This window comes from Colletes latitarsis, chromosome 4 (genome assembly GCF_051014445.1).
Source record: "Colletes latitarsis isolate SP2378_abdomen chromosome 4, iyColLati1, whole genome shotgun sequence".
Taxonomy (NCBI): Eukaryota; Metazoa; Arthropoda; class Insecta; order Hymenoptera; family Colletidae; genus Colletes; species Colletes latitarsis.
Window position 1 is genome coordinate 28,657,661 of NC_135137.1, and position 15,307 is coordinate 28,672,967.

Consider the following 15,307-nt stretch of genomic DNA (forward strand, 5'->3'; position numbering starts at 1 on the left):
TTGTCCACTAACTCAATTTTTTTCTCGAAAATGATTAGGAATCTCGGAGTATGTCTATTCACCAAAAATGCTTGTAATTGAGCCCCGCGACCAAAAATAATTTTTTCAGAATAATTTGAAATTTTTTAATTTAATTTTGTTAATAACTTTTTAATGAAGCCTCAGTCAAGAAATTGATATTCTTGATTTTCGCCTTATTTTAGCCTCTAGAATATCCCATTAAAATTTTTCCTAGAGGTGGCCGAGCACCTTGTATTATTTATTTCTAGTTAAATCTATACTTCGAAGGTATTAATACGAGCAACGTTTTAATTATTATTTTAAGTATGAGAACACAATAAAATCGCAAACAAATAACGACTAATCTCGACGAAATGTAACACGAACACTGTGGTTCCCGTAATTGAATTTTTGAGAAACTATCAACAATTTTGATTTCTTATATAAAATGCATGTTGGACAAACAATTATTATTTTTTCATCATACTTTCGAATATTGGTATATTCGATATGACAGTCGAATTGGTCATTAGTAATTGTTGTTTTAATGTTTTAACATGTCTTTAATCGTGAAACACCAGCAAACACACTTGAGCATCTACAACTTTTTAATATCTTTATTATTTTTATCTTGTTTAAAACAATTTTCTTCTATGTATTTGTAATTTGTAAAGTTCAAGGGGAAGAACTAGTCTTGCGATGTTTTAAGAAAATTACACGTTGGAGTTTAATAACTTTTCTCATGTTGATATTCTATAGCGAAAACGTTTACAATTAATAAACCTTAATACTTTAAAACTTCCGAATAATTATATTACCATTATTAATACTATAAAATAACTTGCAACTATCCTCAGAATTGAAAAACTCGTTATTAACATACCAATTTAAAATGTTCCTAGCATGTAAATCATACAAAAACAAGCAATCATACAAACTATAAATTAAACAAATACATTTTCCACCGAGATCAAAATTTAAACGTTTTTCGACTCGAACGTCGCAGTCAACGTTTTCTAATTTACATAAAAAGATTAATTTTGTAAATTAAAAATAATTCACATATTTAAAACAAAATTAATTTTCAATATTCTATTATTATATTTTTTTACACCATTTTGGTGTCCCCCGGACAAGTAATCGTTTCAGTAATCGACTGGCAGGACGCAACGTTCGAAAAATTTCTGCGTAACTCCTCGACCAAATTACAAAGCGGAAAGATGAAGGGAACGTGTTTAGAATTCAGCCGCGTAACGAGGAGCGGAAACGGAAGATAAAGAACATCCAACGCCGTGGAAAGAAGCTCTTAAAGCGGTATCGAAAAAAAATAGAAGCACGCCGCGCCGGCGTTTCCGCGCGATGAAATATTATTTTCCCCGCGATTAAGGGAGGTTTACGAGCTCACCTTTCTTCGGCAACTCCGTGGTGGACGGACTGGGGCTGGTGGTCGGCGGCGGGGACTCTGCAACGAAAGAAACAAGTTTTTATTTTTAATTAAAGTTTCTTCCCTTCTGGCATAGGCGCGTGTGCCGTTAGAACCGACGTCGGCGGATCGTGGGAGGGATGGTTTTCGAGGGGTGGAGGGAGATAGGTGTGCCAGGAGAGGCGTGGAAGCTGCAGGGACCGTTATGGATCGCGCCACCTGTTACTAACTTCGCCCTCAAACGTATTAGCCCCCGTGGCGCCGGCCAGGCCGGCCAAACTCCAGATCATATTTTACAAGGCTACCCACCACTGCCCTCCCTTTCCCATCAGTCCCGTCGCGACGGGTGAATATAGTTGAATAATTATTCCTAATATCGTCATCCGTCCTACATACTCCTCGTCGTCGTTCCCGAAATCCTTGTCCTCGTAGTCACACGGAGTTACTAGCAGCTGCAGCTGGCTACAGATCACCCTAACTTCCCCTTCGTAAGGATAAGCGTGCCAATAAGAGTATTTACGTCTCGTGTAACATTCCGTTACATTCAATCCTACGTCACGGTTCGTTTCCTTTCGGTGAAAGAGAGCTTTGGAAGGATCGCGACAGATCTTGGTAGGTTCAAAGTTATTTTTCCGACTCTATGACAGGGTTATCTTCCATGTGATGAACTGTGTAATGGACTGCTAGACCAAGTTCCTTAAATTGTCTACGAAAATGAAATTTTCTTTTTAGAGAATTGGAACCAGTATACCTACAATTTGTCTCGTTAACATTCAAGAGTCCTATCTAGATTTATTTTCTTTAACATCTAATCTTGAGAATTAATTTTTTTAGCTCCTTAGTAAAAGGTCATGTCATCCATATATGGGTGATGTGCTAGTCAATGTGATATACAGTAAAATTTCGAACATCTAAAGTATTTTTTCAGCCCTTTTTTCGTGTCACTCGCAACATAACCAATAGGTTCCACAGAAATGAATACAAGAGGAAATGAGACAGAAAATGAAATTGCAGAAACATTTCTGGCCATACATTACATTTTCGGTCACGAATTTTTTTCTCCAAACTGCATAGGATTTCGGGGATACATCTATTCATAAAAAATGATTGTAATTGACACTCTTAACCAAAACTAATTTTTTTAGAACGATTTAAAATTTGTCAATTTCGCCGAAAAGATATTTCTTAAAAATTCGTTTTTGATTTTTAATAAATTTGTTTGACGCTGTACGGAAATTTTGTCTAATACTTTTTTGTAAGTACTTATGAGCTCCATTTCAAAAAAAAGTTTCATTGAAATATATTCACTATTGTAAGAGTTATGGCTGTTTGAAAATTGGACCATTTTTATGGGGTTTTTCTCATTATGCAGGGTCAAGGATCAACTTTTTTAATATTTTTGGAATTTCTACATATTCTTCACTAAAATACGCGTAATTTGCATTTCGAAATATTAAAATCCCTCAATCCGTTCAGTAGTTATGACGTTTTAAATATACGCTTGAAATTTCAGGGAAACATATCAATGTATGGTCAGACATTATATTTTCGGTAAGGAATTTTTTTCTCAAAAGTGCGTAGGATTTCGGGGGTATGTCGAATAAACAAAAATGATTGTGATTGACCCCTGCAACCGAAAATAATTTTTTTTAGATCGATGTGCAATTTTTTTTTTTTGTCGAAAAATTTAGACACATACCCCCTGTCGATTTTTCTTAAAAATTCATTTCTGATTTTTAGTAATTTTATTTGACGCCCTATAGAAAAGTTGTCTAATACTTTTTTGTAGATACCTATGAGATCTACTTCCGGAAAAAGTTTTATTGAAATATATTCACTATTCTAGGAGTTATGATCGTTTGAAAATCGGACCATTTTTACGGGGTTTTCTCACTTTACGGGGTTAAAGAACAATTTTTCGAATATTTTTGAAATTTCTACATATTCTACACTAAAATACGCGGCATTTGGCTTTTTGAACACTAAAATCGTCCAATCCGTTCAGAAATTATGGTGTTTTAAAGATTCACATGAAATTTACGGGAAGCATTTCTGGCCTGAAATTATATTTTCGGTAAGGAATTTTTTTCTCGAAAATAGTTAGGATTTCGGGAGTATGTCTATTCACAAAAAATGATTGTAATTGACCCTTGCAACCGAAAATAATTTTTTCAGAATGATTCGAAATTTTTTAATTTCATCTAAAAATTTCTGCATCTACCCCCTGTCGATTTTTCATAAAAATTTGTTTTCGACACACGATAATCTGAAACTCGCAAAGAGGATTCAAAACAAAATTTGTAACATTCGATCGTCGTTATAGAATTCTTACTTATAAATTTGTTTTGGAATATTCGTAAAATTATTGCTTTAAGAAACGGTATTAATTTTTTCAAGTCGATGGAAAGTGAAATTTTCTGATTTCTATATCGAACGTAGTTTTTTTTATTTTTTGTTCGTCGATTGCGAAACGATCTCTTTTTCGAAACGGCGGCAATTCCAGAGCCGCTGATCGAGCATCCCGGAAGGAAATCGTCAAAATTACTCGCGCGAAATTCCGTGCCAGACACGAACAAACTAACTCGTGTCAGAGTGTGACGCGTCCATCGCGAAAAAGTCATCGTTATTTGTCACGGACCGCTGAGCGATTGCTCGTATGTGGAAAGTGCGCGCCACATTCCACAGGATACTTTCACGGTACCGAAGGCAAATAGGATGAAATGACTAAGTGTGCTTCTTGGCAGACGTGTTTACGCGCGTAGACATAATGCAAACATGGTCGCTGCCTTCATTGCGAGATAAGGCTTAACTTACACCCACAGTCGTTCCCTTCGTGAGATTCGAGTCGAAATATGTTTACTTGTTGCTTTTCTTCAAATTTTATGAACTGTATAGATTGTTTCTATAAATTCAAAATCACTTTTTCTCTTTTGCAAACTGACGTTAATCATGAGACAAATTGTTCGTTATAAAGGTAAGATAAAATGAGAATTTATTTAGATGTAAACATATAGAAAATTATGTCATAATTCGTTTTCGATTATATTGAATTTTATTTTTTTTTTGTTAGCGATATAGAGACGATTTATTACATAATATAATGCATAATATATTTAGTGAAAAATGCAATACAATAGTACAGTAGGTTTTTAACAAAAAGGTATGGGGTATTAAATGGAACAAATTGCAAGAAAATTATTGACTCGATTTAGCATGTTTCATTTAAACGTAGTTTCATATGTAATTCCCCATTACATTTAAATTGCGTGTTAACGTCAAAGTAACATTTCCATTACGATGTACATTTAATTTTAATTGCAAGGGATGTTTGTAATACCTGAAATACAGTGTGTACGATTCTTGCTAATTTAATCACTAGGAAGTGATTACAAGGATAAACAATTTGCAACGATTCATTTCATATTACAGAAAATGAATTTTGTAATTTATTTGCTTTAATTAATTAACATGGTGATTTATTTTATTGGTATGTTTTCCATGCATCTGATAAATATGTTGAGATTTTTGGACAAATTTTTATCGTTTCGAGATATTTTTATGTGCACATTTCAGTTGATTGAAAAATATTAATAAACGTTAACACGTGTGTTTTATGGTTTTGTCAATATTAGTTACGTGAAAATTTCAATTCAATTATTTAATATTACGACTCACGACTACATCCATCATACAGAAAAGTACCTATAGTAGCATTTTAGTTAATGTTAAGTGAAAATTCATACCGCATAAAAAATTTTAGAACTTTTCTCTTGAAATTACAAAATCTCTAACTATCGTTTGTAAAGATTTTCGAAACTCATCAGCCGTTAACTTTTATCCATTTTACTTGCAGTTAATGATCGATATATTCAAATTTCCTTTATATCGAAATGTACCAATGAAAATTTTAGCTTTTTGTTCACATAATAAAAATTTCTTGTACGCAAACTTACTTTCCAATCGAATGAGAATCCGACGATCGTACTTTCGACTGAAAATTCTTCGCCACGGTTAATAGTTTTACCGTTCGTAAAGCCAGACAGAAGAGTGAAAAGTGTGGACGAACTACGTGAATTCTTAAAGTTGCTAGTGTCAATATAAACAGGAACGAAACTGTCTGAGAATCAGTTTACGGTGTCGAGTGCAATAAACCGATTTCTGAAGCGTAAAAGCTTACTTTGCGTCAAAACATCGTTCCAAACTTATCTGTTTAAAAGACCAGTGCCCCAAAAAACGAAAATAGAGCAAAATTCCCGATTAACCTCCGAAGAGAAAACAAAAACGATAAAAGTAACGGAAAATATTGTGTTAAACTAGGAGACAAACACGAGCAATAGGAGCAATTATTTAAGTCCTGTTCGCTGCTTTTAATTATTTCTCACGGTAAGCTACCGCGATTATTGATCCCCGGAAAGATGGCATTTCATTATTCAGTCGGCATTTCTCGAACAAATCAACGATTTCCGGAGTCGAAAGAATATTTTCGTAGGACACATCCTCCGACGTTGATGTTAAAATATCTTCTAGCTGACCATGTTACGACAGTTGACCCTTCCAAAAAAAGAGACGAATATAAAAGCTCTACCGGTCATATTCATAATAGAAAAGTGTCATTGTACAGCCGCGGTGACTGCAATCTTTAGTACGTGGCTGTTATAATCGCTTAAAGTATTAACTATCCATTCGAAAAAGCTGGGTAAACTGACATACACGTATATGTATTGTTTTATAGAAGAATTGAGATGAATGAAAAAACAGGAGTCGAGTATGGAAACCTTTAACAGTTCTGTTTTGAGATTTTTACATATTCCATCTTCTGCAAGTCTATTAATAGTTTTATTTTGGAGTTAGGCTCATTGAAAAATTACAAAAAAAAGTTTTAGAGAACTGAAAACTAGCATAACCGTCATTTGTTATTGAACTTATTTTTAGAGACTCATTAAAATTCAGAAGTCCTATCTAGATTTATTTTCTTTAATATCTAATCTCTAGAATTAATGGTTTTAGTTCCTTAGTAAAAAATCGTGTCACCCATATGTGAGAGACGTGGCAGTCAATGTGTTAATACCAGATTTTCGAACATTTATTACATATCTATTTCTATTGACGGATACACTAAAACACATTTTTAAAAATATCGTTTAGAAAAATAATATTTATGATTTTTTCAACTTCAAATACGAACAAAAATAGACTAAAAAACTGTTTATATCGTCCACAAAATAGTATAAATTTATCCTAAGTAATTTCTTCGCAAGACCATAAATAATGAAGATCTTTAAATGTTTTCATTCAAGTTTCCCACTTCTGTGCCAGTTCTTATTGCAATGTACCCTTAAATGGTAAACTACTGGTTTACCTTATTACAGCAACATGCATACAGCTATTACGTATAATCTCGTGGCGTTCAAAGCAGCAGTTCCCAGAATGGAATCTATGCGCGCGTATTACGGTGTCTTTCGGGACTCCCTTGTCCCCCCGTCACCCCTCTCCACGGTGACGGCGTCATTTTATCACGGGGAAATCAATTGTTAAGGGCGCGCGGTTAGTCGAATGCGACCCAGTTTGTAACCGACGGGCGAAAATTATAGCGGCGAGACGAGAGCTCACTCGCTAGCAATTTTCATGACAAGTTATAATCCTTTGAACGCGTGCTGCAGCGCGATAAGCCTAACCGACGACACAAGGAAGCGAATTTTACGATCACCGCTAACCCTTCCCCCGACATCCAAGCCGCTCTTTAACCGTAAAATATGTCACCTTCAAATTGCAAACCGCGAGATTGCCGATACCGCGATGCGAGGTGCCTTCTTTTCTTGTCATCAGCGGCTGCTGAGATTTCAGTCATCTTGAAAATTGCACGCCGTCCAAGAGTTTCTTATCCCGACGAGGATCGTAATTACACAATTTTCCAACGATCCCGACCGCGATACGATCATCAGGGTAAGTTACCACTGAAAGTTTCAGAAAGTTGCACCCCCCCGTCGATCGTTCCCACGGCTTTGTTACGCGCCAATTACAGATGTAACGCTGGGAAGATCGAATCGTTTGAATCGAGATGACGGGGGTGATCATTTATAGCAAGCAACAGTAAATTGATTTTATTGGAGGCGCCCCATAGCGTAGAATTGGTTTAGTAAGAACTGTGGAAGAATTTTGCACGTGGAAACGATAAAAGAAATTCATATAAACGTAGAATAGAGTCTCGAACATTGGAACAAGCGTTTCAAAAGTGTTTAACTAATTGAAATATGTTTTGCTTGAAAATGGAAAGTTTCTCTGATCAATAAATAACAGATATGCACATGTACGGGCTTTTCTAGTTTGATACAAGAAGGTTTAGGGTTGTTATTTTGAACATCTCGCGAGAAAGTAAGCAGACACAGTATAAACAAATTAAGACTGGACTATCGACCATTAAATTATGTGGGATATCATATTGAAAATATTTAATTAAATTATTTACTATATTGATATAACGTGGTATGTGGAGAACAGCTTTTCAATCGAATGGTGAACGCGTTGTAGAAGCTTGATTTAACTCAAGAACAAGATCAAATAGGACATATGTTTTTATATGAAATTTTGTTGTTTACACGCGGAGTTTTCACATGCTACGGGATTCTTTGTTTATCCTATTTTGTATTACCGTATTTGTACAAATATAAACAGCTGGCAATTTCCAGGTATTAGTTTAAATAGCATTTCCCAACATGGATAGTAGCGCTCTACTCCTGGGGGTGCAATAGTCTTTCATGAGGGCGTTAAAGCGACATCAAAGTTTAGGGGTGTTATTCGGGCGCATTAGTGGAACATTAATAATTAAACCAAATGCAATACACGAAGCAATTTTCAATTTTTATCCACTGTTATCTCCAGCAAGAATGTATTTTAAAATTATTTAAAGTAAACTTTCAGAGTTTTAACATCAAATTCAATCGTAAGAAAAGGCCAAGAAAAATACTACACCTGAGAATTTTCTATCAAAATGTAACGTGTACTGTAAAATAGCTGAATTCACCTCGAGAGATAATGAAATAAGCTTAAAATATAATTGAAAAAATTAACACCCTTTGTTGCTATTAATGTCACAGTATCTTTTCCAGAAAAAATATAGATATTAATAATGATTATATAACTTATTTATTTTCATTTTGAGTTGAAGCAATAATAACAATTTTTCACAACTTTCATGCATTTTTAATACTAATAGAAAAATGTTTTTCTGAATGTCTTCTAAATAGAACACTATTGCTTATTTGAACAAAATAATTCGTTCCTGCAGGAGTGCGGTGAGTCGACTTATTATGAAATAAAATGCATGCTTTCATGATTTTTCATATAGAATAATTAACGTATATTTAAGCGGTTAGACGCCACACCGAACACGTATGGTTTACTCTTCATGCTACTCTTATTTCCATGGGAACGTAAATGTTTTTCTATCCATATCTACCTATTACTATCCTGCATAAATTTTCTGCTAATTGATTTCAACAAAATTTGGTTTCTGCAGAGGATAATGAAACTTCCTTCATGTGTGTGTGTGTGTTTTTTTTAACAAAATAAAACTTCCGAATGGTTGGATGTTCGGGTACTGCAGCATTGGAATAACGAGGATTCCAATAATGAAGGTTCCTCTATTAAGCAGTGACTCAGGGATTGCTGAAGCGAAAATAAAAAATTGTTTCAACGAGAACTTTATATTTTTCGCACCATGAAATCAGTCCACTGTATAATTCACGTTCATTCAACGGACGTTAAATTCAGTATAACGGGTCTCACACAGTTCCAGCATTATTAATGTTAAAAAGAAACTATATTACATTAATCTTGTTTCGGTAATTTTTCGTAATTTAACGATGAGTGAAAGTATTAAGAAGCTCGATCGTACGAATACTAAAAATTGAAATTAAATTTTTGATAAATATAGGATTTTGTAGGTAACACTGTACGTGCAACCTACATTATGACACGACGGATATAATTTATTACGCGAGAAATTACGTCACGAGTCACGCAAGTTGTATCCAAACGCGATCTGCGCCTGCATTTAATTCGATAATAAAAATAATGAGAACTTATTATCGTGTCAAGTAATAGCTAGCGTGACAAGTACATTTCATTAAACACAGTGAAAAAGAGGAAAATACATTACCGGTATTATCCCCCTTTAATTCAAAGAACGTACGATAACTAGAATTTAATCCTAATTTGAGTTTGAATTGTAAACTAACAAGACATTTTTTCGTATTTATGTACTTATCAACTATACTTTGAATGAAAACTTTGACGTTTCATTGCTTGAAATAATTATATAAAAAAATTTGATTTAAATCTAATAAATTATGTCAAATAAATTTGTAAATCAAAATACAAATTTGATTCGACGTAAATAAAATTCTATAATATAGTGACACATATCAATTCTATGGAGACAAATTGTTTCCTGTAATTAAATATTTCTGCAATTTCTGTTTATACAGAGCATTTTAACCTTTTCGAACCTGGATTTGAACTTTTAGATTTAATTTTGCTGGTAGTTTATCATTTTTTAAAAGTAATTTTGTAAACATATTATATGCAATTTTATATTCGTTGTTAAAATATACATTCCGTTTTTGGCAACGGAGATCCTTATAGGAGTCTTCAGATCTTCGAATTCGATTGATCAGATGATCCTAAGCTCCGGCGTCTAGCAGAAAACGTATCTTCTTTTTCTCTTGATTGTTTACTTCATGATCTCCGATCATGAAAGCGAAGCCATATTCGCATCTTCTGATGGTTGTGCAAGTTGTACGGTCTGCAACGTCCTTCCCTTTTCGTTCTGCTTATATTTTTGAGATTTTTTAAAATGGTAACAGTCCCTCTTGATGTGGCCTTTTCACTGATATCACTTTGTCACTTTATTCGTCATCGGAAATTCACGAATACGTTTCCTCGCTGCATGGAGCACTTTCGAACTCGTATCTTCATTTTCATTTGTTATTTTTACTTCCTGGTCCAATAACCTAGTTTTTACAAAGGCCAAACTTAAATTATCTTCCGATAACGTTTTGATGGTCGTTATGACCTCATCGTATGAGATTGGTATTAGTAATAGATGAGAAATGACATCTATCTCTTCTAATTTTGCACTTGCTCTCACGAGCCCGCCTATCAAACCGTCGAAAACTGTAAAATGCTTCATTAGAGGCATGTCACCTTGCAACTTTAAGCTTAATAATCTTTTCCTTAAATCTGTCTAGCCAAACTTTTTCTTTCGTATATACTATCTAAATTTTTGAATATTTCTTTCACAGTTTTCTCTGACGTTACAAAGCTCAGGAGAGAATCCGCTAAATAGTCCATTATTATCCCCTTTGCGGTGCACTCAGCTTTCTTCCATTCTGCTGTTATGATGAATGGAGTATCTTCGTCCACCACCTTTGTGACATTTAATTCGGTTAAAATGGCACGAATTCTAAACTTCCAAATTCCATAACGTTCTCCATCAAACACTTTAATGTTTCTTTTGACATTCGCGACTTCCATTGCTCTCGAATCACACGTTGTTCACAGTTCACAAAGAAATGCATAATTTTCAGTATCTGTTTTTACTTCACGTTTTTCGACGCACAGGATCTTCACATCTACACACTTTAACACTTACTGTTATTTTAGGTTGTCTTTTTTCTTTTTTTCACGTTTAATACACGGTGTAACTTGGGCCTATAACCTATTGGAATTGTAAGGCTATGGGTTGTATGATTGAATTTAACAAGAATATTTGACTGTCGAATATTTAGTCTTTATTCGTAACGAGTTTGTAATGAGTTATAACCTAACACAGACCTAAGCTATTGGAATTGTAGGGCTATGAGTTGCATGATTGAATTAAACAATAATACTCAATTGTTGAATATTTAGTCCTCATTCGTAACGAGTTCGTAATGAGTTCGTAGAACCCATGGCCAAAACAGGAAAGAAAGTTCAGACCTATATGTCGTCATTGGAGATGATTTTTGTAACATCATGAGACGGTTAGGAAATTCAACATCATTTATAAAAATTTATTTTAGTATTTAAACAAAATGAGAAATAAAGCTGAGCCTTAATTTTAGCTTGCAAGCAGAAAGTCAGGCATAAAAGAACATTTAGAATCTGGCAAACCCTTCTTTAAGAGGTACCTTCAACAAGTAGAAAGTTCAATATTAAGACTGTTAAATTTTTAATTAATTTTTGATTTTGTATGAGTTTTAACAAAATTACGAAACCTTGAAGTTTCGACAATGTTTTAATAGAAACAGCTTTGCAAATATCCGTCTGATGTTGTTCGACGCCCTGTCGTCCATCTGTCGTGCTATATCCTGGACAAATCCACATTTATGAATAACTTATCGATAATCGTTACTGGCGTACGAAGTGCCGAAATTAGTACGCGATAAACAAGCCCGATCGATATTCCCGCAGAGATCGTCCCCGCGATTATTACGACGAGACGATCCAATTTCAGGGGGTGGCACAGATATAAATAGCCAAGGGGAAAAATTCATTTATCACTTTTGCAAGTCATCGATGGGAAGGAAGAAGCTCCTAGGCCCGAGAGAACGACGAGGAGAAAGAAACGAGACGCGATAAAGTGAGCTGCAACGAGGGACGTGGGTGGAAGAGAGAGAGACAGAGAAAGAGAGAGAGGCGAGGAGCGAAGACTTTCCATTTTGTACGCGGCTGAGTGGCAGACGGAAGGAAACAGAAGAAAAAAGAGAGAAAAGAAAGGGTGACTGAAAGGAAGAAAGATGGACAGAGATGTATATGTGTGTGTGTTAATATACATATATAACTATATATATAGTTAAGCAGAGACTTTTCACTTTTGATTTATCGCGGCAACTTTTATTTCTCCCGGGAGATATTAAAACCCGTTGTCCCGGCCATTTAACTTCGCCAAGCTGATTAATGATTGGGCGACGCGCCGACTTCTTTCGATGCACCGAATCTTTCATTATGCGCGATTAGTTAGGCTCGTGTGAGGGGACAGGGTCGTCGCAAGATCGATTTCCTTTTATTGCATTTTTCGAACAAACCTTTCCTAAGTAAAATTTCGTTTGGTTTGCGTCGAAATTTGTACAATTTTGTGTTTGTCAAAAAAAGTTTGACGAAGTGATTGAGTAGGATTTTTGGAGTTTCGTTAACCTTAAAAAATAAGGACATGTTATTTTGATAAAATTAACTCATTAAGTACCAATCGTTTATAGAGTACTGAGAAAACCATTTTTTACTGGTATTACAAGTTATTTGAATATTGTGTGATTTTTAAAGCATGAAATTAGGACCTGAATAAAGTGCACTCTAATTGGTTTTCATAATATATTATCAATACAAAAATTACTGTATTAAATTTTGGTTATTAAAAATAATCTTTCTTTATTATAACTTTTCAATACGAAAAATGTTTGTAGCAGATAGCAGTAATACTTATGTTTACTTCATATTAAAAGAAATGATAATTTGGTACCAAATGATTCAAACGTGATTTTATTTAGTTTCTCATTTTTACTTCAATCATATTTAAAAAATGAAAATATACATTGGATACGTTCTTCAAAGAAACGAACATATGATTTGGTTTTTGGTTGATCAAAATAATAGAACAATCGATGAAAAATTGTCATTATTTAACGAAAATATTGCCTAGCGGGATCTTGAAAGACAATTTGATGAAATTCTTAGTTCCATGGTTTGTTTGCCATCGAATATACATAAAACTATACACGTTTCCTTAATAATAAACCAAGACTTTACGGTCGGGAGACTCTAAACAAAGTTGTATTTTTATAGGATGATGCACTTTAAACCCTCTTTCGTAAGCCTACATCCTAGTCTACTCAGCATAAAGTTTTATAGTTCTACAATCTTGAAGTTAAATTTGTTGACCCACTAGTTTAAAAATGTGACCATTATCGATAAGAAAAGATTCTTAATTTAAAGAAGGCGATTCATTTATTTCTTCAAAGCTGTTTATCGTGAAGTTTGAGCATGACAGATTTATGTCAACTTTTAATGCACACTCGAATTAAACGTTTTGTAATCTTTGTCCGTTTAAAACTTCTTTAGATCTTTTCTTCTTATAAGATTAGGCGATTGTTCGACCTGAACAAGAAATTAGAATACATTTTACTTTTTAAATGTACTTTTGTTAATAATTTTTAAGATTATATATGAAGAATTATTTTACATAGAAATTCATATTTTTTCCTTTGTATAGTGTAAACGATATGAATATGCAGTCAGACATATATGGTAATATTACAATGATCTTGAACGCCAAAATTTGAAGGTTTTGAAAATATTTAATTTACGGATAAATAATTTTTTTGTATTGTTTCATCTATAGAAAATATTTAGGTGGCAGGTTTTTAATAGAACACTCTGTATTAAATTTGTTTACAAAACAATATGATGCTGTCAAATTCAATTAACAATCTCTGTTACATTTCCAATGTTCCATTCAGCTAATTGCCTGTTACGTTTTTAATTTTTCACTGCACGGACAAATATCAGGTTTTTGTAGATAATCAAATCGAACAATCACGTAAAATCTTTGTTTTTCAAGTAATAACATGAAAATTTTTATTCAATATCTTTACTTTGTATAATACTTTATTTTAGACCAGTAAATGGAAAGTAAATGGTAAAAAAAAATATATATTATTTTATGTTCAATTTTATACAGATCGTACAAAAATCATAGCCAAATGAAGACGAAGGCTTAATAAATTACGTTGGCTAACTATTTAAAAGATTCGTTTTCGCTTTCATTATTTGCATCCAAAATTTTTGAAAGGTTGAAAACAAAAATAATAATTAATACTCGATTAAAAGATACAAAGTACTTCTCGAAATGGATAACAATATGCAACGAGAAAATATATTTGAATTAAACGTTCTGTACTTGGTCATTGCTTTGACAATTAAATATTATTTCTTTAAATGAAGGAAAATGGTGATCAGTTAATCTTAATCTTTCAGGTATTTTGTTGTCCTTCATTATTATACAAAGCAATTTACATAAACACTTCATAATATAGATATTGTGTGACTAACAAAATTTTACATGATGAATAAAAATAAGGTCGAATGGACAAGTATTTCAAATTTTCTAGTTTCTAGAAATAGGTTCGAAACTTTCAGAAGATTAGAAGTTGGTCAAGTTAGGAAAAAGTTGGATAAAATTCTGGGCAAATAATATTCTTATAATTTTTATTTTCTCAGATGTTTTTCTATCTTTGGTTACCGAACAAAGTTGTTCACGTAAATATTTATTCCAAAATATGTGTGACATAATGAAAGATAAAATGGAAAAGATTATAATAAAAAGGTCAAACTGACCTCAAGAAATGGATTGGAAACTTTCAGAGAATTAGTGCTCGGGCAAACTTGGATAAAATCCTGATCAAATACTATTGTTATAATTTTTATTTTCTCAGATGTTACCAAACAAAGTTGTTTATATAAATGTATATTTCAAAATATGTGTGACATAATGAAAAATAAAATGGAAAAAGATTATAATAAAAAGGTCAGGTCGTGTGTTTGGCACGACTGCTATATGGGTACTTCAAATTTGCTAATAATTCCAAGAAATGGATTCGAAACTTTCAGAGGGATTGGTACTCGGTCAAACTTGGACAGAGACGAAGGTGGTAAGAAGGGAGCGAAGAGACGGCAGAAAAAGGAAAGAGGGAAAGACAATTCACTTCCAGTAAAGTTTACACGCCACACGCGACTATTTTGGAGTTCCGTCGAGGTAAGGTAAGTGAACTCGTTAAAATCTTAAGACGCCTTAATTAGCCTAATAGCATCATCCTTTTTCGTCGGTCCATCACCGACCCCTCCGCCCAT

The 15,307-nt window shown here is 33.6% G+C and overlaps 1 protein-coding gene across 1 annotated transcript in view; it reads right to left on the reverse strand.

The window, feature by feature from the left end:
* The window catches only part of LOC143341173 (lachesin), a 622,893-nt gene that overhangs the window by 42,589 nt on the left and 564,997 nt on the right, over positions 1–15,307 (reverse strand). Inside the window, exon 8 of the mRNA XM_076763894.1 lies at positions 1,406–1,462. Coding sequence (XP_076620009.1) covers positions 1,406–1,462 — 57 coding nt within the window. The remainder of the gene's footprint in view (positions 1–1,405; positions 1,463–15,307) is intronic.